Here is a 25261-nt window from a genome sequence, read left to right on the forward strand (position 1 = left end):
GGGAACAAGACAGCAATCGTGGGGAATTGTGGGTTATTATAAAAAATTGTCAAGATGGCGGCCGGTTTTTTACGAAAAAATCTACGCAATGTTATTGCGGCTGATATCACAACGAAAAGAACTCTTGTGATATTCCGAACAGGCATCAGATCAAGCATCCCATGTTTTGCTATTGCTAATAGACAATTTTCTGATACAGCGTCCACAGATGTAACCGATTCCCCAAACGAACGCTCTCCCACAATCTCAAGAAGTCCCCTGTTTAGCGGCAAGAAGGTGGCGGCGAAAAGGTTTACACTCTCCTTTGATGAATATCAGAAGATGACACGAAAGCTACGCACACGGCAGAGGCTGGCTGGTTTGCCTTTTGGTGTGACAGCGTTGCTCGCGTCCTCGTGTACGAGTGCTTATATGTTTCCAAACATGTTTGATGCTACTCCTGAGCAGATCCAGCCAATACTGTAAGTATGTCTCCTGCATGTGCAAAGATGGAGGGTTAAATTTTTAGAAAGGGAGGGTAGAGAGGGGATGGCGGGGGCTTAGATTTGTGTTGGGGAACAGAACGGAACACAAGATATATTGGGCCATTCCATTTTTTATCCGCATCCCCCCTATTGAAGGACCGGGATTTCTGAGGGGGAGGGGGGTGGTCTTTAAAGGCCGTTTCTGAGGGGGTAACTGTGTCGGCACCTTTGATCTTTGAATAAATTCTGAAGGGGGAGTGTGTCGGCACTTTGATCTTCTTTTCTTAGGGGGTCAAAAGTTTACTTTTCCGAGGGGGTGAAATATAAAGTACCTCAATAGGGGGGGTGCTGATAAAAAATGGAATGGCCCAATTCAATATGAGCATACATTATACACTGTACATAGGTGGGCCCAAGGGGAATGAGCTCTCCATATGAAATATTTGCCATTTCTTATGGCCAAACTTAAAACAGCCGACCAACTTCCTGAGTTTCATTTTGCCGTTCTCTTGCAATCTTGTAATGGGTGTTGCATTCTTCTTTATGCTGATTTGCAAATTTGGATGTGTCACTATCTCATCTAAGCTAAACCTCAAATTTGTTTGAACTGGTATGAAATACATCATCTAAAGTAGGCCAAGTCTCAACTGAGTAAGATGAACTGTTATAAGAATGAATGTGTGGAAAATCAAATTAGTACTGTGGATGTGGAACTGAGCACTTAAAAGGTGCTCTGTCTGAAAGTAGCCAGAAATTATGCTTTTAGTAGCCCTGCCTCTCAGTGATCTCCCTGCTTTAATGTACAATGTAGTTACACAGAAAAACTATTTAACCCATTTATACCTGAAGCGGCCCAATCGTACAATGTAGCCTGCAAACGCACACGTATTTCCAGCGGTCGTTGCTCTACCCCGAAAAATAGCGGCTGCGACCTCGAGCTGCAAAACGATTTCTGTGACGTTAATTCTTAGCCAATCAGAGTTAAGCTCATAAATCTCCAGAACCAACATGCAGGAAACACGCAAAGTACTTTCATGCTGTCCACGTAAACACAAGTCAGATTAATGCTGGGCAATATGGAGGATATGTAAAAAGATTGTGAGATTTTCAGTATCAAAAGTTAAGTAGCCACGAGGAGGATACAATCAAGTATGTTGGGGCCTAGAAGAAACATGATGTTTTCGTCAAATTACCTACACAATTTGGGAAGTCCTTGCTTGTGGTGTTTTGGACTGTGCAGTGCTCTTCTGAGGAAAATATTCTGATTGTGATTTACACAATGCCAATTCTTTTAGGATTGGTTTACTAGAATATTCTACGATAAGATATCCTTTGGTCTCCTTTTCTCTGATTCCGGAAGAGACAATGCCTTCAAGTTAGCGCCTTGAGTTTCTGCTTCAGGAAGCAGTGTTGATGTAAATATTTATAGATTAAGCTCTCACTGAAACTTCCAAAAGCTTCTTGAACAACGTTTTGTGGTCTTGGTGGTGCAAAAACAAGCGCTAGGATCGGTGAAGGGCTAAGAATCCCCAAGGAAAACCGGCTTATGCATACTCCGGGGCTAAAACGGTGCTTGGGCCGATTTTACTGGTTGCTTTCGTGTATGGTTTTACTACGATGAAACATTCGAGTAAGTGTCACCCAAACTCAGGCGTTTCTTCGCCTCCAGTGCGCTGCTTTAATCTTAAGCCAATCACTTAACTCGAAGAGTAATGTCACTGTCAAACTGTCCTTTAAGTTAGTCCTCAAGCTCGTCCACTAAACGAACAGCTTTCTTGTATCGTAGCGGTCGATAATAGCATTTTGTGCGGCAGCTAGCCCACATAAATTGGCTCGAAGTATCAAAGAGGAGATTTCCAAAACACATTTATCTTCTCCTTTGCAACCAAGCAATTTGTCCGTCAAAGAATGCAACATTCGCCACCGCAGGGAATCTTGTAATTCTTTGACGTTTCACTCATAGCTTTTTGCATATTTATCTTCTCCTTTGTAACCCAAAAATTTGTCCATCAAAGAATGCAACATTCGCCACTGCAAGGAATCTTAATTCTTGGCGCTTCACTCATAGCTGTTCGTTTCAAAGGTTCGCTAGTGACAACTATAACACGAATTGCGTGGAGATCACCCGACTCTCTGTTCTTTCATATAACATGATTCGCCAAAAAAAAAAACAAGAGCAGTTATGTCACGGAAATTGTTTTGCAGCTCGGTTTCGTAGACGCTATTTTTTGGGGGAGAGAAATGGGAGCCAGAAATACGTCTGCGTTCGCAGGCTACCCCCATCGATGAATAAAATAATTTTACTCATGTGTGGCATTAGGGAGAGTAAAATCTTTAAATCTCACTGTTTATGTGTTCACAGCAGCTATGTTCTCCCTTAACCAAGAAACAACAGACAATGTTGGTGTTCCAAAGTACACAGCCACTTTCAAAAATACATCATACTCTTCTTTGCCCTCCACAATTTGGTCAGAAGAAAATAGAAACAATGCTTATAATAATTCACAAATGCAAAATTCTTTGGAGGGCAAACAAAGAGTATTATGGTATTTTTGAGAGTGGCCTATGAATTTAAATTATTAATTATTTTCTTATGCAAACAGTTCCTTATAAATTTGGTAAAAAAAATATGACCATTAATCCCATTAGTGGGACTGCTATATAACAATTATTCCATTCGCCTGAGTTGGATATGAAGTGATAAAATAACCAACGAGCACGTAGCACGAGTTGGTTATAATCACTTCATATCCAACAAGGGCGAATGGAATAATTGTTTCAGTAAATTCTCAAACCGGGTTTTGCCGCCGATTTTTATTTCCACAATTTTACAAAGCGTCCGGAAAGAGCATCTTGGCGCACTATTTTCCATATGACGTAAAACTTTGACTATTGGCTCATAGTCGGAGTTTTTTGGCCAATCAAAAAGCTAGAAATGCAATAGTCGGAGCTGAAAATTTACTAATGTAGGTTGGTTTGAGCAGCTCTCTAGTCAAAGAAATGGCTAACTGTCAATCTCTTTTGCATGCCCAGCATATCCACATGTGCCTGTTGTTTGTGTGAAGTAAAGTAAAGTAAAGTGGTACATTTATATAGCGCCCTTATCACAACGTCTCAAAGGCGCTTTACAATGATCAATTTACCCCCAGCGGACTGAAAGCATATACAGGCGCAAATTGCAGCCGCTTCTAAGCAGTCCATGCATGCTGGTACTCATTTTACCGACCTCGGAAGGATGGAAAGCTGAGTGAACTTTAGCGGGAAAGAAGGTCACCAAATATTCCAGTCTCGGCAGAACCGGGAATGGAACCCGGGACCTTAGGGTTGGAAGGCAGAGATCTTACCACTGCGCCAACCCCTCCGCTGTTACACTGTGTCGCTGTTGTTTTTGTCCTTGATTGTGTATGCTCTTGTCCTTTAGAGGCATGGATCCAATGATTTTCTGTGGTTTGTTGGGTGTAGCCAGTGCTGGAGTTGGTTTTGTTGCTGGATCAGCCACATTCAAGTCACTCTGGAGAGTATGGAACAAAGACATAGCACAGAACTTACAAGAGGTATGAGATATGAACAATTTACTGTCAAGATGAGATAATGTCCTGTTTTTCCAGGTAAAGCATCGTTGACAATATCTAATTTACCAGATAAAGTCTACTTCATAAGTTTTTCTCCTTTTGACATTCTGTCCTAAGTTGCAGTGTTGTGTCACATGAACCTTGTCTTGTGTCACTTGCCCCAATGTTTCTGCTGTACATGTACTTCACTGGTATTCTTGGCATCTGAACTAATGATGAGAGCGTCATACTGTAGGTTTGACTGCTGTTCAGTACGCTCAAAGAAATCTCTTGGCTTTTTTCTCTTCCCATTCAGATGCCTTGGTAAGGTTGGGTTTCCAGGGCTTAAAGCAACGAGGCAAGCAATGAGGTTCCTTGTTCGAATTTTGTCAGTGGTATCCTACAGGGTAATCCTATGCTTCCCTTAAATCGTAGTAGGATTGTCAACTCCCTGTCAACCTTCTGCATACGAGCAAATTATAAAACCCCTACCCTGCCAACTAATACTGATCTCTAAATGCAAAATTGTTACCTGTTAACCCTTTAAGCCCCGAGGGGTTCCCCATTGACGAGTAAAATCGTCTGGCGTTAGACAGAGTAAAATCTATAAGTGCCATTTGGCACTATCGGGGCTGAAAGGGTTAAGTATGCTTCTGTCTAAGCGCACTGGTGGCTCGCTGTGTACCGGTAGCTCACTTGGTTGAGCACCGGGATGCCATGCGGGAGGTTGCGAGTTTGACTTCAGCGGAACAAACACTCATGGTCTCAACTGAGGAGAAAGTGCTGCTTTTGTGATGACATCTGCATTGAAATGGTTTGACTCTCTAGTCTTCTTGGATAAGGACAATAAAACCGTAGGCGCTGTCTCACAACCCTTCAATGTTCATAACCCTGTCTGGTGCGTGGTCTATCCTCTGTGGTGTATCAATTAATCATGATAGGGAGGGTAAATGCTCAGAGAATATTAGCTACATCAAGCTACTCTAAAATAAAGTAATGACCATTATTGTTTTTGGTTAACTGCTGTATCTGTTTAACCCTTCTATAACTGCCAAAGGCGTGAGTTTGCCTGTCAAAGATGGGACTGCTGAATGGGAAACCAAAAATTCCAAACACCACATTAAAAACACAAACACCAATTTAATGAAAATCATGAATAACTTGACAAATGGATGACTGATACATGGGGGTTGAAACTACGAAAGAACCAAACAAAGTGTTATATAAGCTAAAGCGGTGAAATAGACAAAACAAAAGAGAACATTGAGAGACCAGCGATTATAAAATGACTACTTACATTGACACTACGTCTAGAAACTGCTAAATAGCGATCGATTTTAAATCTACAGTGTACTTGTAGCGAGATAGCTCCCAAAAGCAGAGAGAGACAGAAAGACCAGCAACTGAAAACTAGAATTACGGCTTTTAGAGACTAATAAGTTATGCAAAGGCTGGAGACTTCAAGCATACTTACCCTAATGAAACAAAAGCAAAGCAAACTAATGAAAAGGTGAAAGGTAACAGTAAAGGACAAGCATGCTAATGACAAGGCGACAAGTAACTCTAAAGACAAGAACTGGGAAAAAAGTGTTAATGAGCTTTACAATCTGCGATTCAATCCGAGCGATTCAACACTTAGATCCTACACCTTCTGCTACTAAAACCAGTCACATGTAGATTTTATGCTGTCTGATACTAGATAATTTTACTCATTAATCATAATGGGTACCTAAAATTTCATTTCATCCTTGTTGTTGTTGTGTCTTGCAGCGTGAAGCAGACTTCCTGGCAAGAATATCTTCCAGAAGGGCATCAACATACAACAAGTTTGAAGATGATTACTATGGTGAAAACATTAAAAATGTCGGTGATTACAGACAATGGCTGAGGGAACAGCAAAAGAAACAGAGGATTGCAGATAAATATGACAGCAAAGAGCAAGCAAAATCTGAAGTGAACACTGAAGCAGCTTAACAGTGTGAAAAGACTGATATTGTTATCATGTGGCTAGCAATCTTACTGTAAACTCTCTTCACAACGTTACACGTTCAAATATTTCTTTGGTAATGAGAATATGGGAAGTGAATCACTTGTGTTTCTCAGTCTTTTCATACTATGGGCATGTGGTAGCCACTTGTTACCATTACGTGTGGACACAGGAAGTGCATTTTCTAAGAAGCAAAGGACTGGAATCAAATGAATAGTTGTTGTTCATGGGTGCTCTCTTAGATGGAATGCTTCACTTTTCAGTTAAATCATACAGTTGGTCTCTTACCAATGCATGAGGTGGACTTTCACAGTGCGCAAACCTTGGCAAGTCAACCCTCTTACATTCAGAAAGAGAATTAGCTAAGTCTAAATAATTTATTAGTTTCAGTTAAGAAACCTTAGGGCTAGTTCAGGGTAACAAGAAGTATGAGCCATTTAATAATAATTATTATTATGGATTGCACATAATTATTGCAGTCTACGAAGCAATGAGCTGAAGTAAGTCAGTTTTATTGCTAGACTAAGAAAACTAAGCCTGCTTGCTAAGTTGGAGTTAATTGCATATTATATACCTTTTACAAAAGGTGTGCAGGCTTACATGTACATAATAATTATTTGCCCAACTGACACGAAGCTATGATAAAAGTTGCATTCTGACCCTTTATAGAGCCACCCTCATTCCAGCATTGCAAATTGGTTTGGTTTTCAGTGAAGGATAATTTTGTAAAATACTTCTCAGCTCTTTTCTGATCTATTAAAAGTGAAACCAAATCAATAATGTTCAATCATGCAAAATTTCATTTAAACTTAGCAAGGACAATAAAAGTGCATAACGAGTTAGCGAGTTGTCAAATTTAATTTTTGACACCTTTGGAGGGGCTGGATTCGAAAAACAATACCTGCAAGTGTTCTCATTTTTTGCTCAACGGCTTGTCTCAGGCCCCTTGTGGCTCTGCCACTCATTCCCAGAGTACCATTGAGAGCCTGCTTGCAGGCTATAGTGTTAACTGTGTAGCACTTACCGGTACATTCAGAGAGATCTATTTTGAGAGAAATATTTATTTTAGTCACCCTGCAAGCAGAGCCTCCTTTTCTTTTTCTTTACTGAGGAGGAGAAAAGTAGGCTCTGCCTGAATCGCGTCAACTCTTTGAAGCCGCCGCAGCCCGAACTTCTGGGCTAGTCAATCTTGTTTTCTCTCGTCAAACCGGTTTTTCCAGTGCGAGCGTCCGTTTAGTGACAAAACCGATGGTTATAATTGAGCCCGCTGTACCATGAAAAACCAAGATGGCGGCGAGATCTGGCATATTAGGCTTGGGTTCGAGACTGTATCCTGGCAACATGCAGCGCATATTCAATAAAGATCTTACTCGATTCATGCAGAGCCTTTCTCGAGAACGCCAAATCGAGCAAGCAAAAGAAAGGCTCTGCTAGCAGGGTGATTAGGCATGGGTTCGAGACTGTATCCTGGCAACATGCAGCGCATATTCAATAAAGATCTTACTCGATTCATGCAGAGCCTTTCTCGAGAACGCCAAAATGGAGCAAGCAAAAGAAAGGCTTTGCTAGCAGGGTGTTTTTTAGTATGTGCCATCTTTATTCTCTCATGATCCATCTAAGCATTATCCCTAATGGTGGAAATGGGCCCACAAATGGACAGGAAAAAACTCTTCAACTCCCACCATGGTCAGAGTTTTTCTGTACTTGTCATATTTCCATTACTGTATCCCGATTCTCAGACAGTCCAAGTCACTCGTGTCACACATTATCTCCCGTGACACAAGTGCCTTGCACCGTCCGAAAATCAGGCTACCATTACTATGACTAGCCCTCAGATGGATCACATGGGAATAAAGACAGCACTTTAAATTGCACTCTAAAGGACACCTCATTGTTTTACACTGATATATTTGCCAACTCGTTCCCATCAAGACTTCAATGCAATATTTAAAAAATAACAGTAATAGAGAAGAATAAAAGGGCACTCTAAGCCACTCCTTAATTGCCCTGTGAGTGCTTCAAATACAAAGCAAATACAAAGACTAACCATGCAGCGGTGGCTCAGTTGGTTGAGTGCCGGCTGTCATGTGGGAGGTCATGAGTTCAACTCCAGCCGGACCAACACTCAGGGTCTTTAAATAATTGAGGAGAAAGTGCTGCCTTTGTAATTACATCTGCAAATGGTTAGACTCTCTAGTCTCGTTGGATAAGTCTTCTCACAACCCTTCAATGTTCATAATCCTGTGGGACGCAAAAGAACCCTCACACTTGTCACAAAGAGTAGGGCATGTAGTTCCCGGTGTTGTGGTCTGTCTTCTGTGTGTATCATGGTTGGGAGGGCTGTAAGTTAGAAAACTGTAACAAGTTATTACATCTCCCTCTGTAAATAAAGATAACACAAACAAACAATGTAGCCAGTCCCAGTAGAGCAATGCATGAAACGCATCAACCGTGGTCATGGTTTCTTGTTTTTTGGACCATTTAAGTTGAACACAAACATTAAACACAGCAGCAATAGACAGGATAAGTCTCCTTTTCACTTATAACTTAAGTTTTGCATGCCCTAACATACATCCTCAAAAGTTCCGGTTATGCAATCTTAAAATCTTACTTCGCACCTTTAGTGAGAGACCGATAACTAGGTTGAGGACAAAGCTAGCAATAATATTATTGTAAACTTACTTCAGTCATTACTTTAGAAGTTATACGTCGGGGTACACAAAAATTAAAATGTCAAGTTCTAAGCGAAAATGAGGGTCTTATAACCAGTTTTCTACTGTGGCTTTGTCTTTATTATTTTGTGAACTGCCGTTAATTACTTGCATTCCTTGAAAGTTTCATTTTTATTAGAGGCAAAGATGAATGGTTTAAGTCAATATTTGCCCTCCATCCCCACCCCACAAGAGCTTTTTGAACAGTGGAACCCAAAAAAGGGTTTTTCTGGGTTCCTCCGAAATCTTTCATAAAAAAAGTTGAAAAGCCATTCGAATAATGTGATGTATTATTTTCTGTTTAACTTGTACTTCTTCTTAACTCGTGTTTATGATTGAAATGAAACTTTTCCTTCTTCCCTCTCCAGACCCCAGACGCGCCATTCCTTCAGCTTTTCTTGCCCACATGAAGGGTGAGTCCTTCATGATGAATTCCGTTCAATAAATCAATATCCACTATTTTTTTGGATTTCTTGCACTTAAGTGCTCTATTCCATTTAAAAATTAACTTGTTGAAATTAGGAGCCGAGCGAAAGCTTGGGCGCAGTGTGCTTTTCTTCTTGAGGGATAAAAACTACTCATGAGCGTGGACGCGTGTGTGTCCACACGCTGGAATCAGGAAACTTATCTGAAGTACATACCTTCTAATGAGTCGATTTTAATTTTTAACTTGTTGTTTTAACCTAAGTTGTAATTTTTGGGCCAGTAACTTTGATACATTAATATTCTTAACTCATTGTAAATTTTTATTCTATACTTTAAATTGCATTGTAATTATTAAGATAGATCTTTATTTTTTAATTTTTTAAAATAGATACTTAAGCTCTGAAAAGCCCCTTTGGGGAGAATTTCATAAATTATTGTACTGTAAACTCGCGTGTTTGCGAATTCAGCGCGTGACACTGGAGTCCAATGGGCGCGTATTGTATTGTGGGATACTCCCCATCTCGTTCTCTTTCTTGCTTTCGGCCATTTTTGTTCACGTGGTGTTTGGTAAGGACACGAATTGAACAAGTTTTGGTCGTTTTCACCTCTTTAACTCCAATGATATTTAACTGGAAACAATTTTAAATTTCAGAGGACCTTAAAAATGGTAAATACAAAGGGGCTCCGGCGCGGAACGCGCTATATGTTCTCTCGGGATTTTAGGAAACGAGGTAAGTGTTGATAACCAGAAGTTTGTCCCCTTATTTTTATGTTGTGTATTTTAATGAGACGATACTGTTTTGAGATGTTTTCGTCTCTCTTGAATGAGTAAACATACACACTAAATTGAATCAGAAGTAGCAAAAGGTTTGGTATTAAAGACACCTTTAATAACCAATTCGACCAGAATTTATATAATTAAGCTTATTTTTCTGCATTCCTATGCCGGTTATGTGATTTAAACTTGAAAAAGATAAACGTGCTAATTTGGTGAGGTTGCTGTTATTTTGCATACAATGGTAATGTAATTTTCTTTTAATTTTTTTGTGGTTGTGTTAAGGAAAATGGATGTACAGTATACTACTTATGTGGTAAATTAAAAATGTGTACAGTGTTGAAAGATTACTTTGTGTCTCTTAGGTACAATCCATCTTTCAACTTATCTGAAAGTGTACAAAGTTGGTGATATTGTTGACATCAAGGTAGGATTCTTTTTTCGAATATTATGTTTGTTTCTCAAGGGCTGCTAGCAGAGCCATTCTAAACTCGATGCGAAAGAAAGGACTCTGCTGAAGTCGTGTTTAGTCTTTGTTGAGTATTGTGCGAGCTTTTGCTTGGAGACAGTTTCAAACTCAGGCCAAGTCTTGATCACATTCCTGGACACCATGTTGGTTTTCATACTAAAGGCTCAATTTCGGTCTTCACCTTGTCAAAAATATGATACGCGCGCTGCCAAAACTGGTTTGACCGGAGTGACTACAGTAGCAGAGAAACTTGGGCGGCGGTGACTGAAAAGACTTGACACGATTTCTGCAGAGCTTCTCTTGCTCGCCTCAGGTGAGTTTTAGGGAGGCTCTGCTCGCAGGCTGTCAGGGAGATAAGTGGCAAAAATGTGCCAAACGTCAAGACTACAGTATCTCAAGCGAAGTTTCTCACATTTTATGCATGACGAAAATTTCTCTACAAACCTCCCTCAGGATTTTTGGTAAGATGTGGTAATATATTTAGATAAACTCTACTGGTATGTCCACACTGAGGAAATAATCCTAAAAGTTCCCTTGATATTATCTGTCACCTCTTGTGAAGAAGGATCCTTATCACAGTGGTCAAAATTTTGTAGACTCACAAGGCACAGTGAGATGTTTTCATCTCTCTTGAATGGTTTCTTTTGTTTCTTGTTTAGCAAACAGCACGGCCAGAGTTTTTTGCATGTGATAATTCTTGAATATCAACTGCAAAACAGCAAAAATATAAACAGAGTGTTGCTTGTCTTTTCATTTCTAAACAACCTGTGGCAATTTAAACAAAAAGTCTGAAAATGATAAGAATTCCAAGAATCCTCACGTTGTGATGTGTTCTTCTTCAGGTGTCTTCAGTCTTGACTTTAATTAAAACGTAAAAATTATTGAAACTGCTTTTGTTTGCACTGACGGTGGTCTGGTATACCTAACAAAATAATAGATTCCATGGTGCTGTACACCTGTTCATTAGTAGATCACAGATGATGTCAAAATGTGGTAAGAACAAAATAAGTATTGTCCTGTGTGTCACCAATGTTCTTACCACATTTTGATGTCTTCTATACGTAATCTACTACTGAACAGATGCAAGGCAACATGGGATCTATTTGTTTTACATAACACAGAATTAAAAGTTTTTGATTATGATGTCATCTGTGCATCTGTCCTCTGATTAATTTGTAGGTAAGAACCAATCGAAATGGATACATTAGTGAGCTTTTTATGTAACCTTTTCTCTAGGCGAATGGAGCCATTCACAAAGGAATGCCATACAAAGTATACCATGGCAGAACTGGCCGAATTTTTAATGTTGCGAAGCGTGCTGTTGGAGTGATTGTCAACAAACAAGTCAAGTATGTCTGCAATATTTTGGATTTGTTTGGCCATTAGTGGCAACACAGTTTTAATGATACAACGTTTTCTAGTTTTTTTCCAATTACTGGTTAACCCTTTCACCCCCTGAATGGACCTCCATTGGCAAGTAAAATTGTGTGGCACGAGACAGTAAAATCTGGAAGTCTCACTCTCAAAAAGCAAAGTGGACATAGATATCGCTAACAATTTTATCCCTTTCAAAATAAGCGGGTTTGTATTCTCTATTTTCGAATTCCCCATAATATACTTTGTTTGCCCCCCCCCCCCCCAAATTTTGCTTAAACTATTGTTTTCAAATGCTCTTGGGGACATTGCATATTCCCAAGAGCATTTGAAAACAATGGCTTATGCAAAATTTGGGGGGCAAACAAAGTGTATTATAGGGAATTCGAAAATAGAGAATTCTACAGTATGCTTTACATCCCAGTAAATTGGACATTTTGATAAAACATTCTCTAGCAAATTCTTTTTGTATTAATGTTACATGGCATTTGCACCTTCCACTTAACTTGACTTCAACTAGTTTCCTCTCCCGCATGCCTGATTACCTCAGAGATATAAGAAATATCCCACCTCGTTTTTTCGGTTTGTACTGAAAGTTGTGAATCCTTGCTTTTGCTGTTGATTTATGGCCAGTGCGCTTTGCTCTTGGGCTGTGAATCAACAGAAAAAAAATTGGGCCGTAACTTAGAGTACCGACCTCGAACTTGGTTACTACGAGGTACATGGCACTAGAGTAAAATCTACAAGTGTTATTATCTTAAGAGGGAACAGGTTAATAGTCTGAGGAAGGAAGCAGGTTGTATTTATTAATTTATGTTTGAAAAAATGCTGAAAGCAGAGTTGAAGAGTTTCTACTCTGAACTACAATATTGTTTGTTTTTTTGGCAAGAAGCCCCATGACATGAAATAATGGAAGTTAGGTGAGACTTTTCACATAGTGGAACGTTAACCCATGGGTACATGTCCATCAAACAAGTGAAAGTAATTCATTTTTCATAATAGACCACTTTCGATATATTAAAATTCAGTCCAAAACAAAAGGCATCATCTCGAGGCTCTGGGGAATAAACTCATACAAATCCTTACATTTATTCCCCAGAGCCTCGAGATGATGCCTTTTGTTTTGGACTGAATTTTAATATATCGAAAGTGGTCTATTATACCCTTCACAAATTAAATTTGTCACTTATTACACAGTGTTTTTCTGTTTTTTTTTGTTTCAGGGGACGAATCTTGGCGAAGAGAATAAACTTGCGTATTGAGCACGTCAGGCATTCAAAATGCCGCGATGACTTCATAAGGTATTAAATACAAGTCATAGGAATAAGTCTGTTGGTATTAGTGAGGGAATAATAAGTTACTTGATCCTGTTATTATCAAATTTGAAAAAAAACAAATTCCAGTTTCCAGGTTTTAAGTGCAAGTTTGAATCATGTGACTCAATGCCTAGCTTGGTTACTTGATGAAGATTCCATACAGAATCTAAATCTTGTGCTGTAAATGCTTTTATTCTAGTCATTGAAAGTCAGTTTATTCCATTATTATCTTATTCATTGGCCAAGATCAGAATGCTTTCCACCTTCAATCAACATCATCAGAGAGAAATGTCAAAATTAATTATCATGTTCTCCCGACATTGAACTTCTGTATACTCCAAACAAGGGCCTCATGGAAGCAGATTGGCTGAGGGGATTAGGGTGAGATTTTCCGGTTTCCTTTCCTTCCTCTGCCTCTTACCAGTTGAGATTCTTAAAAGTTCCTTTGTTCTGTTCATCTTTATCCTTAAGTTTCATTGGTCCTTGAAAGCCCTTAGTGGGTGAGTGGTCAATTTAGAATAAAAAAATAACATAGTCTATGTAATATTGTAAATGTAAATGCTTTGTTTATAGTTGAAGTGCACTTAACTATCAAGCTATTTCAAAGGCACGCCACTTTTAATGATGTGAAAGAAACAATAATATTCAAACTTAACAGAAACATGATTAAGAACTCCAACTGGTGGAGGCAAGCAGTTGGCTATTTACATGTACAAAGCTACAAAGCGTGGTACAGTTGAATCTGCGACATCTGGAAATAAGTCCAAACCAAAGGTTAGAATGGGATTTGAACTCACATGCAAACCTAACCACTGGACTACACCACCTCCAAATATTATTGTTATGTGATATCTGAAATAATTCTTATACTTTTGAGGAAAGTGGAATTTGGCAGAGGCTGATAAGTTTTTTTGGTAGTATATAAGTAACAGAGATTTTCCATCAGCAGTTGTGGAAGGATAGAATAAAAATTGGTAGCTGGAGTTGCATGTACAGGTACAACTGCGTGTTGTGCAACTCATTCCCTGTCATTTAAACAGTGGTTCAAATAATATTTCTTCTGTATCTGTCTTGTATTGTAGGCGTGTCCATGAAAATGAGCAAAAAAAGAAGGAGGCTAAGGAGAAGGGCCTGAGAAGAGTTCCCCTCAAAAGACAGGTGCAAACAACACCATACTATACCAATAATCGTTAAATTGTGACTCTCAGTAGACAACTGAAGAATCTGCCTTACCAAACATCAACTTGAAAAAGTGCTATCCTTGAAACGGAATGCCCGTTTTGTAAGGTGCCCAATCCATTCAGTGCAATAAATAGATTGAGGGCTCCAAGCATGAAGAAAGATACAAAGTTCTCCTTGAATTGAAGGTAGTAAAAGTAAAGTCTGCCGGCGCCTATCTCCGGTTTCTGTAGCATGAAGCGTCCAGGAGTATTTCTACTCCACCCTGGATGGGATGCTAGTCCATCGCAGGGTTACCCCAGCATGACATTTGCCGGTACCCATTTATACACCTGGGTGGAGAGAGGCACCGTGAGAGTATAGTGTCTTGCCCAAGAACACAATGCAAAGTCCCTGGCCAGGACCCGAACCTGGACCACTCGATCCTGAGTCTAGCGCACTAACCATGAGGCCACCCAAGGTGAATTGAAGGTGGAGCCCTTAAAACAAGTCTTCAAGCTCTCTTTTAAAATCCTTGCATGTTTTTTTCTACTTTATTCATAAAATCAAGTCGTGTTAGTTTCTATCCAAAATATTTAGGTAATTGCTAAGCCAACCTCACAAAGTACATGGTATACTTTAGAAATTTTCTTTTTCCAGAATTTGTGAATATTTTTTAAGAGAAACAGGGCTTTCAAAATGATTTGAAGTAGGTGTCAGTCTCTATAGAAGTAGACGGACGTTGATTGCAATAATGGCCCCTCAACCTAGCATCGATTTGAATCATTTCAAAGAGCAGTATGATTCACTTCTACAATGCAGCTAGGCACCATGCGAATCTGAACATCCATTGTTCATCTATTATGGCTTACAGTATTTTCATACCCAGACAGCAAAATTTGCATTTTATAACAACTTTCAATAGGAAGCCTTATCTATCACATCAGGCGACTGCAGCTTATTCAAGAAGCATTAAGTAAAATATACAAGGTCATAATCATGTGTTCGAGGCCTGACAACTAGTTAAGTGAGTTAATGTGTATTGGCTGAATTTCTTCACCTACCTGAGGATCGTGACTTTGTAAATCCAAAACAAAAAAAGTGTGTTGCACAGTTCAGCTGGAAGCCAGCTGGTGGAAGTGTGCAACCAAAATCACCGCACACCCAAACGAGGTTAACCAGGCCCCTTATTTTCAATTCAAGATGGCGACAAACCGCACAAAATTGAGTTTCTTTTTTAGCAACCTTTCTACTTATTACATACATACATATTTTGTATTATTGCTGCAAAATAGAGTGTGTGGTTATTCTGCCAAGATAATTATACTGCATGGATAAGAACCGCCAAGATTATTTGTCATGAGCTAATTGCTACGACCAGAGTAACCCGCGAGATATGATCAAGTAGCCGGCGGAATTGCTGCGGTTGCTGGCTTGTTTTGAAAGCCCTGTAAAAATGCCAAAAGGTTTGGTTCTGTTTTCTCTTTCTTTAGCACTGTACTTGTGCAGAGGATCTCTTTTAGCATTTGCAGGTTAACAGGTTTATTTTCAGTTATGCTTACATCTTACACTTGTCTTTTTCACTGTTTTTTCAGCCTGCACAACCAAGGCCCGCTCACTTTGTACGCACAAAGAGAAATGTTCCTGAGCTCCTGGAGCCAATTCCATATGAGTTTGTTGTATGAATAATGAAAATAAACTCCTAGGTCAAACATACCACTACCTTGCGTCTTCACAATTTTATGAACTTCTTCATCCACACCCTTCACCCCAATTTATGTTTCCTTTCTGGCCTTCATTTTTTCACAGCTTGAATGAAGCTGACAGCTCTCTAAGCCAAACAGACATCATGGCCACTGCAAATGTCGAAATTGTAATAATTTTTGCTCAAAATTAATTTTTTATCCTAATTCTCATCTCAAATTTGTTGGTTTATTCATGACATAAAAAAAGTCTGCTTACGAGCCAGTGGCGCAACACACTGTAACCTATTCTGGTTTCCGTAGCATGAAGAGACTAGGAGTACTTCTCTTCCCCTGGAGGGAATGCTAGTCCATTGCAGGGCAATCCCCAGTATTAAATTTGCTGGTACCCATTTTTGCACTCGGATGGAGAGAGGCATCGTGAGAGTAAAGTGTCTTGCCCAAGAACACAGCACAACACAACATCCCCTGCCAAGACCTGAACCAACCCTGGACCCCTCGATCCAGAGTTGAGCCCACTAACCATGAAGCCACCACCACGCCTCCCACATTATTTATTCATGACATAGGGTAACTTTATTTGTCCTTGTGTTAGCCTGTGAGCAGGCACTCTCTTCAGGGTGGAAGAGAGAGAGGAGAGTTCTCTTTCTCTCTCCCACTGCGAAGAGAGAGCCTGCCCTCAGGTTATCCTTGTGTGGGCCCCTTTCCATTACCAGTGCTAATGCACTGATGGAGTAATAACCCATAATAGATTTTACTTTATCACCAGCTACCGCATGCTTGTACGTGTCCATGTGAGTACTTTCATGTGAAGTGAGACAGCGATAGAGTGTTCAATTTGGATTCCAGCTCTTGTGGATGAATTAGCATAATTTTCATAGATTAATTTAATTAAGCAGTCCCCTGGGATTTCTTCATCCTTGCTATTATTATAGAAACACATGTCTAATAATAAATTATTACAATGATCATGATAATAGTAAGAGAATAATAAGACAGCATGCCTCGTGTTCTAGCAGGGTGTGGTGCTTTACCAGAAAACTTAGAGATAATGCAGTGTTTTTAAAAGGTCATTTTTTGAATTGCTCAAAAGACTTGAGTTGATCTAGTCAATCCCTCAATGGTTCTCACCTGTGCAACCTGAGCTTGATGGGATGTACATGTGTAATAAAATTTTGCTGAGAACATTGAGGTCAGAGCAAACAGAATAGGCGTAAGAATTGATGATAAAATCTACAAGAGGCTGCCTCTGATCAAGTTGGCATGCCCCTGGATAAAACTGGGAGAAGAAAGAAGACAAAAAGGCTCAGTCCCCAAACACTTGAGTCTTACTCTCGAGTGATACACATTCATGTGTGACCTAAACACTGTGAAAGCAGTCACTGTCTTGAGTTAAACACTGCACCATTGAGCTAAGAAAGAAGCACCTGTTAATTCTTTTAGAAAATTTTAATTACCTTTTTGTAATTTTTAGGACAACCAGTTTTTTCTTTTGCTATTTCAAATTTTCAATGCTTTCGGAGTTTTTTGGAAAAGGTAGAGATTTCAAAGAAGGTGGCTTGCAGCTCGGCAAGTGGTCAACCAGCCACTTTTGAGAAGGCTCATTAATTTTGTCCCTCATCTTGGTCTTTCTCCTTCCTGCAACTCTTTTCATCCAAAATGCTTTCTCCCTTGCTTAAAAATGGTTAGACAATGCCAAAGGTGTTGATCGAGAGTTAACTGATGGGTTAGTGCTAGATGATGGTTGCCTATTCTCTTAACCCTTTGACATCCAAACCGGCCAGACTTAGTATTTTACTCTGTCTAACGCCAGAGTATTTTACTGTCTAACGCCAGAGGATTTTACTCTTCAATGGGGACACCCCTGGGAGTCAATGGGTTAAAGTTTGCGTTTAGGTTATGAGTCAAGGTTATCATTGGTTGGGGTTTGCTTTCATCAGTTACAAGACTTCATCCAAACTTTGATCCACACCTTTGCTTTGGCCTCACTTTTTTTCAGTATTCCAGAAATAACCTATCTCTTGGAGCCTCTACTTTCAACACTGATTGAGATTTCCTAGGGTTCTGGGTTGAAGGAAGTGTAAACTTGTCTTGCTATCTACATGTTATGAGATATTCCAGAAATGCACATAATTGTATAGTAGATGGATGCCAATTCCAGTGAGCATCAAGAAGTTTCGTTTTGTTTTTTCCCCCAACTTTGACATATCACTTGTGCCCAGGGATAAGGTAAGGTAAAGTCTCTGTTACGAGCCTGAAGGCCCATTAAGGCCGGCGCCTATCTCCGGTTTCCGTAGCATGAAGCGACTGGGAGCATTTATGCTCCCCCCTGGATGGGATGCTAGTCCATCGCAGGGTTACCCACAGCATTACGCCGGTAACCATATATACACCTGGGTGGAGAGAAGCAAAGAGAGAGTAAAGTGTCTCTTCCAAGAACACAACACAATGTCCCCGGCCAGGCCCCGAACCGGACAACTTGATCCGGAGTCGAGCACACTAACCATGAGGCCACCGCACCTCCCACGGGGATACAGACAGCCCAGGGATATAGACAGATAACAACACAAAGTGTATCTTGTGACACTTTCCATTTGACAGAACTGACCGGCCAGACTGGGGTATTTGGGGTATTAACCCACTTTGAGGATAATGTATACTGGTACTGATGGGTCTGGCCGGCCAGTTCTGACAAAAGGAAAGCGCCCTTAAACTCAGACTGCTTGTTGTTGTTGTTGTTGTTGCTACATAATTTGTTATTATTATTAATTTTATTGGTCACAAGCTGATGTAATGCTGTATTGTTATCCTATGAGAGCGGGCCATTACCAACAGCCAAGGGTGCCATAGGAATTCTCTCCATCATTTAAAGTGCACCTAACCCCAAAATATTTTTTTGGCTAAAATGAATCTTTGCAACTTTCTACTTTGCATGCATTTTTACAAAGAGTTAATGCAATGTAAATCAGTTTGTGACGTCAAATCAGGAATAGACCCACTCCCCTTCTGACTCGGTCGTGAACAAAAGATGCTTGAATTTTCGCAACTTTCGAAGCCTATAAAATGGCAGGATTTGTTAGAAAAATGAAAAAATGGCCGCAATGCGTTTCGAACAGGTGCAAAGATTCATTTTAGCAAAAAAATATTTGGGGTTAGGGGCACTTTCTTCAATAAAGTTGTCTTTTGAATTTTTAAGGAATACTATTCCAATGTCTATACCAAGGTCTTCCATCCTTATTTCTAATCGTTTTAACACTGAACCAAGACCACCAACAACAACTGGTAAAATGACCAGATATTATTATTATTATTTGTTTTATTGAATAACTTTTCAGTTTACAATTTGTTTTGAAACTTGCAGCGGACAGTGTCTAGGCAACAGTTCCTGGACTAAAAAAATGTGTGTTTTGTTGTCTTAAACTGTAGAATGTTTAGGTGATTTCACAGTTCTGTGATATAATCCACTTCTGACAGTTGGTTAGCACTTTAGTAACATCTTCCTTGTGGGTTAGATCAGAGAGTTCTTTCTTTAGGGTGGTGATGAAATCTCCCAGGAAGTTTAACACTTTATTGGTTTGCTTGATCTCGTAGTCGGGATAGAGTTTTCGGAGACCCAGTCTTAAATCCAGATACATGTACTTTCTCTTCTTATAATCGTTCCTATCGTTGATCTGTCCGATATTACATACACTTCCTTCCACTAGGATGATAACCTCGTTTTTTTTTATCAAAGATCGTCATGTCTGGTTTGTTTGCTCCATTCTCTGGCGCCTTATCTAAAGTATATATATAGGCGTGTCCCAGAGAATTTTAGCTTTGTCGTTTTCCATACTTGCTTTCGGATTATTATCATTATTATCATTATTATTATTATTATTATTATTATTGCTATTGCTGACTGTTAATCAGCTGTCACCCCAGGGATTCCAACCTTAATGCATTCATTCGTCAGCTAGTTTTGCCACATCTCCATCTTTGTTTCTGGATTTTAGAAATTCTTCTTGTGATAATTCACAAATCTTACTGGCAAAGTCTTTGTTCTTTGTTAAAAAAATCTGACCAACATCATTATTAACCAGAGCATTTGGTTTCTCAACATTTAAAAATTCCACTCTCTGTTTGAGATGTGTCAGTGGTTTTAAAAGACATGCAGGGTGGCTTTTTATGGCTTCCATAGTCACTCCCTTCACTGACAAAAGGTATTTCACCTTTTCATCCAAATCCCCTTTTTAAGAGAAAAGAAATTCTTTAAAGTCACAAGATCTCGCAATTGTTTGTCCTCCACACCCACATCTCGAAACCAGTGAATTAAATCCTCCATGTTTGTGTCCCCCTTGTCAAACACAAAGCTTGACTGGTCTAGAATAAGATTATAAAGTGCTGTTGGGCTGTGTACAATACCATAAATCAACTGCACTCGAGTTCTTATGGCATCTTCGTCAAAATTAACAAAGATCTCAGATCTTGAAGTTAGAAGATTCTGAATGACTTCCATTTCCAATAGAAGTGGTTTATTTGAGAAAAAGTCCACAGCTTTGTGCAACGTGCTGACGTCAGTGTGAAAAATAAAAGGATTCTTGGCTGCGATGATTAATGGAGACACTTGAAGCTCATGAAGAAAACTAACAATACCCTGGAATCTGTCTTTGAAGTTCACTTGTTCGAGAGACTTTTCTAGAGGTTGAAGGAGGAGATTAAAAACTGCTTCTTCAACATCTAATTGTTCTTTAAAGCTCTCAGGAGAAGTGACTATGTTGTTATGGTAATACAGTAAAAGCTTAATAATGTCCAAGCTTTCCTCTCTCAAGGGAAAGCTCAAAATGACAGGGTGAAGGGTTACAAGTTTTCCAATGATATCTGAAGAAACACCAGAGTTTGCAAGTTTGTCGACATTCTCTGTCACTCTTAAAAAGTCAAGACCAAAAACATGTGGCGCTCTACACAGTAGCCTAACAATATCACAGTTGAGTTGGGTGAGAACTTTCAGTATTTTAGCAAAATTTTGAGACTCCCAGGAAAGAATAGCTGGAAATTCCAAGGCAATGATTAGGGCGTCCTTACCCTCGATTCCTATTTCCTGTAAGAATTTTATTCGGTGCTCAAGCAGCTGTGTTGTCAAGCCAAGACAATGTGGTGCTCCTGACTTCAAACTACCACAGACGTTCAAGTTTTTGTTCCACGGCTGTTTCGTAAGCCGTGACCACGATTTCAAAATAGTGCCTTTCCTTTGTGCCACAGTATTCTCCAGTGTCTTCACGTACTGGTACAGGTTTAAATCTTGAGGTGAAGGGATACTGTGGTCTTCATTCAAGGCTCTTGATGCCGATGTCACTTTGGTGTTATGATCTTCAGGGAGGTTTTCTCCTTGATTATTGTCCCCTGTTGTGGCTCTATTGATACTGATCATTCTTTTATCTTCCTCGACCTGTAGAGCAGCTGTAGTTTTAAAATTTGAAATCCCAAACCAGCGATTTCTTCTCAATTTTAAACACGAACTTAGAAAATAAATACTGCGATAAAAACGCCAACCAACCACCATCTTTGATAACGTTAGCGCAATTAGGACTGGAAATGAGAAGGTTTCGTGTAATTTATATGACAAGAAAAACTATATATTGCACCATTTTCAAGATGGCGGTGCTAGTTAAAAATATGTTCTTCTTTTTTTCTTCATCTTTGAGCTATTATCACACTTGAAAGTAAAGATGTTAATAGTATTACACAAATAAAGAACTTATCACATATATATTAACTGAAAAGTTTTTTTACCGTCGGAAACTTGCTTGTTTTATTACCGGAAGTGGAGACACATTTGCGCGCGCATTCTCACGTGGCTGCGAAAAAGCCACTACAGTTTTCCGGTAAAAGGTGAAGATCTAAGTTAAATTTCGGTGAATTTAAAGTCATGTCTGCTCGGGTCAGGCAGAATCAGCAGACACAAGATAAACTCACTCGAATTGCCATTGTAAGCTCTGATAAATGCAAACCTAAGCGATGTCGCCAGGAATGCAAAAAGTCTTGTCCGGTTGTCCGTATGGGTAAGTTTATTCTCTTCTTTGTTATATTTCTCCTGTTGATCGCTTGTGTTTTCTGTCAGAGAATGAACCAGGGATTACATATTTTGTTTGAAGGAAAACAGTGTATTGACGTCACGCCAGAAAGTAAGATAGCATATATTTCCGAGTCATTATGTATTGGTTGTGGCATCTGTTCCAAGGTAAGATGAAAATTAACCTCTCTTAACATACGGTTCAGTCAAGCTTGAGCTTAACAAGATGTGTCATATCTATACTAACTTACAGCAAGATTTCTTTTTAATGTCAAAATCATTGTAACCTTGGAAAATTAGTGTTAATTGCCTGTTGACCTTATAACTTATAACATGGTTAACTGATTAGAGTGTAGTGTGAAGTGCTAGATTTCTATCCCATATGAACCATGTGAGCATTAGCCCTACTGATGGAAATGGGCCCACACAAGGACAGAGAAAAACTATGACTAGGGTGGGAATTGAACCCACGACTTTCGGGTTAGATCACCGCTGCTCTACCGGGGTCAGACGGGAGCAGGCCGTGGAAACTGAAGAGGTCGTTGGTTCTACTCCTACCCTAGTCATAGTTTTTCTCTGTCCTTGTGTGGGCCCATTTCCATCAGTAGGAGGGCTAATGCTCACATGGTTCATATGGGATAGAAATCTAGCACTTCACATTACACTGTATTCAGTTAACTCTGTTTAAAATATAAATTATTAAGCGCTACACGGCCAACGTTTGTGTAAATGTAACCTTTCCTTGTACTTGTACATGTTCATTGCCGTGACTTTAACCCATGGACTAATTCGCGTGCGCTGTTGTGTTGTACAAGATAACTTGGGAAATTTTCGAGGTTTTGCATTGGAAAGCGAGCGTTAAAAATAAACCATATGCGCAGTAAATGTACACAAGATACTGAGTTCTAGAATTAAGTTCACCTTGAAGAAGAAACAGTGAACTTCCAGATGATGTAAAAATATTGCTAAAAAGTGATTCAAAACACGTCCTAAGGCTCAACTGAAAATGTAAAGGTAGAATTTTCGAAGCAGCGCGCGTTAAGCAATCAAGAAAGTTTTTGATCGCTAACTAAACAAAGCGCTTGAAAAATATATATTATAACTCAAAATATGCCTTATGCAATTTACAGTTAAGTCTAACCACTCAATGGATAAAAATTGTTTGAAATTTATTCCAATCGCTTTGTTTTCTTGCAGGTATAAGTGCAAAAAAAAAGGGAAAAAACGCTGATGCCGAATTAAACAAAATTTCACCACGTGTTTTCTGCTTGTCAAAATACACGAAACCGCAAGATTAATTTAGTTAACTGATCACTATCGTGTTTCATGAGAGAACAAACAAGGTCAAATTGTGTACAAAAGTGCTCTTTCGAAAACTTTGACTGAAAGATAACTTACACAACACAAGAAAAACAACAGAGAAAATCGCTGGAAGTTTTCTCGCATTTGCGGAATATAAACGCACGATCGGATTGATTTATTTGTTGAAGACACTGATCTTCCGAGGTATGCCGAAGGTGAAAATTCCTTCGATTACCAATTTATTTTAGGACAAAAAAAACTTGTTATTTGCAAAAAATCCATCGGTTGATCAATATAAAGCTAAATTTGGGAGCAAATCAATGCCCATTATGACGTTAATTGCTACGAAGGCCTTTAATTCTGCGCGGCTTACTCCATGAATTGAATAAAGGTAATGCGCTTGGGGGTTTTTTTGTACAGTTTTTGACAGGCATACCTACTCGTTTCGTTTACCATTAATTCCCATAGATCATCTCCTATGAAAACTAAGAAATATATTTCATTCATTATGATTATCTAAAACGAAATACCGAGCAGTGGCTGCCACGAAATCTGGAACTTGAATATTATCGAGCTGATCATTCCAGCGAGCTTCTTGTTTATCATCGGTCGCTAGGTTTTCACCGTCTTCTTCGTCACTTTTAAAGCCATCTAAATCAAAATTTTTGTCTCTAATATCCCCTCCTCTTACAGGAAAACCATAAAAGATCCCTTAGATCCCTAGATCCTCCGAATCCGAAAAAAAAAGCATGAATATCCCCATCGTTCGGTGCGCTATCTGGCGCATCGGCTGTTGTTTTCGCGTAATTTGATCGCGCGATCGAAAGGGCAAAAAGCCAGCCCTTGTGGGGTCTCTTATCAGCTGTCAAAATATGCTCACAACACGGCAAATGATTGGTCAATTATCCTACTAAATCTCCATAACAACAAAAAATTTAGATTTCCTAAGGGAGACTGGGTAGAGGCCTAAGATCAACTCCGATCAAGACGCCATTTTGTACGGCCGGTTTTGGCCGGTTTAGGTATTTCAGGGGTCATCGCGCGTGGCCGTAACCGGCCGGTTTAGGTGTCAATGGGTTAACATCTTCAGTTCCCACGGCCTGCTCCCATCTGACCTTGTAGCTCAGTGGGTAGAGCTGCGGAGATCTAACCCGAAAGTCGTGGGTTCAATTCCCACACTGGTCAGAGTTTTTCTCTGTCCTTGTGTGGGCCCATTTCCATCAGTAGGGCTAATGCTTACATGGTTCATATGGGATAGAAATCTAACTCTTCACATTACACTCTATTCAGTTGACTCTGTTTAAAATAGAAGTGCTACACGGCCAACGTTTGTATAAACGTAACCTTTCCTTGTACTTGTAACTTATAACATGGTTTGGAAATTCGGTAGTGAGTGTTACTATATATTATATTTTCTTGAATCTGATTGGCTGATGACCAACAATTAAATTTGGGAATCCTGCAACCTGCATGTATAGGGAAGATATCCTTGATGTCACCTATTGTCTTTAATGTGCCAACCAGAGCCTCATTGGCTGTAGAAACAAGGGGTCTTTTGTTCCTGTCATTGGCACATTTGAATAATCAAAGCAATGTTTGTAAACAGATACATTGTATCTTCCCTATTCTTCAGGCAATGTGTGTAATGCTCACTGTGCACTAAGAATAATGATAATTTCCTTTTCGTCCTTTTCCTTGGCTAAATAGAAGGAAGTATTGGTTCCATTTAACAGTATTTTGTTATTCACTATTTTCTCAAATCCGATATATAATACACCTTGTTTATCCCCCACAATTTTGCATAATCATTGTTTGCAATTTCTCCTGGGACATGAAAGTGTGTGTTGGTGAAATGATTTTTTGACAAAATGAACATTTTGTTTAAATGGACATTACTAAACAGCGAAACGGCAAAACGAAGCACCAAAACACCATACCATACCATATTTAATCTCAAATCCATCCGTTGTTGGTTA

The 25261-nt window shown here is 39.4% G+C and overlaps 3 protein-coding genes and 1 pseudogene across 3 annotated transcripts in view; 3 read left to right on the forward strand and 1 right to left on the reverse strand.

Moving 5' to 3' along the window:
* Positions 1-26: 26 nt before the first annotated feature.
* Positions 27-6844, forward strand: LOC138015457 (uncharacterized). The gene is made up of 3 exons (XM_068862524.1): positions 27-461; positions 3886-4018; positions 5786-6844. Exons 1-3 carry the CDS (start codon positions 55-57, stop codon positions 5987-5989), a joined length of 744 nt encoding a protein of 247 aa, XP_068718625.1. The 5' UTR covers positions 27-54; the 3' UTR covers positions 5990-6844.
* Positions 6845-9610: 2766 nt separating this feature from the next.
* LOC138016759 (large ribosomal subunit protein eL21-like) lies at positions 9611-15953 on the forward strand. Its single transcript, XM_068863942.1, has 7 exons — positions 9611-9706; positions 9792-9870; positions 10280-10341; positions 11620-11732; positions 12981-13058; positions 14156-14231; positions 15827-15953. The coding sequence occupies exons 1-7, from the start codon at positions 9626-9628 to the stop codon at positions 15914-15916; spliced, it is 579 nt and encodes a 192-aa protein (XP_068720043.1). The 5' UTR covers positions 9611-9625; the 3' UTR covers positions 15917-15953.
* A 3277-nt stretch (positions 15954-19230) lies between these two features.
* On the reverse strand, positions 19231-21478 carry LOC138015262 (uncharacterized; annotated as a pseudogene).
* A 289-nt stretch (positions 21479-21767) lies between these two features.
* The window catches only part of LOC138015191 (ATP-binding cassette sub-family E member 1-like), a 29406-nt gene continuing 25912 nt past the window's right edge, over positions 21768-25261 (forward strand). Inside the window, exons 1-2 of the mRNA XM_068862144.1 lie at positions 21768-21972; positions 22066-22151. Of these exons, the coding sequence (XP_068718245.1) occupies positions 21840-21972; positions 22066-22151 (219 nt within the window). The 5' untranslated portion in view covers positions 21768-21839. The remainder of the gene's footprint in view (positions 21973-22065; positions 22152-25261) is intronic.

Source organism: Montipora capricornis, chromosome 9 (assembly GCF_036669925.1).
Source record: "Montipora capricornis isolate CH-2021 chromosome 9, ASM3666992v2, whole genome shotgun sequence".
Classification (NCBI taxonomy): domain Eukaryota; kingdom Metazoa; phylum Cnidaria; class Anthozoa; order Scleractinia; family Acroporidae; genus Montipora; species Montipora capricornis.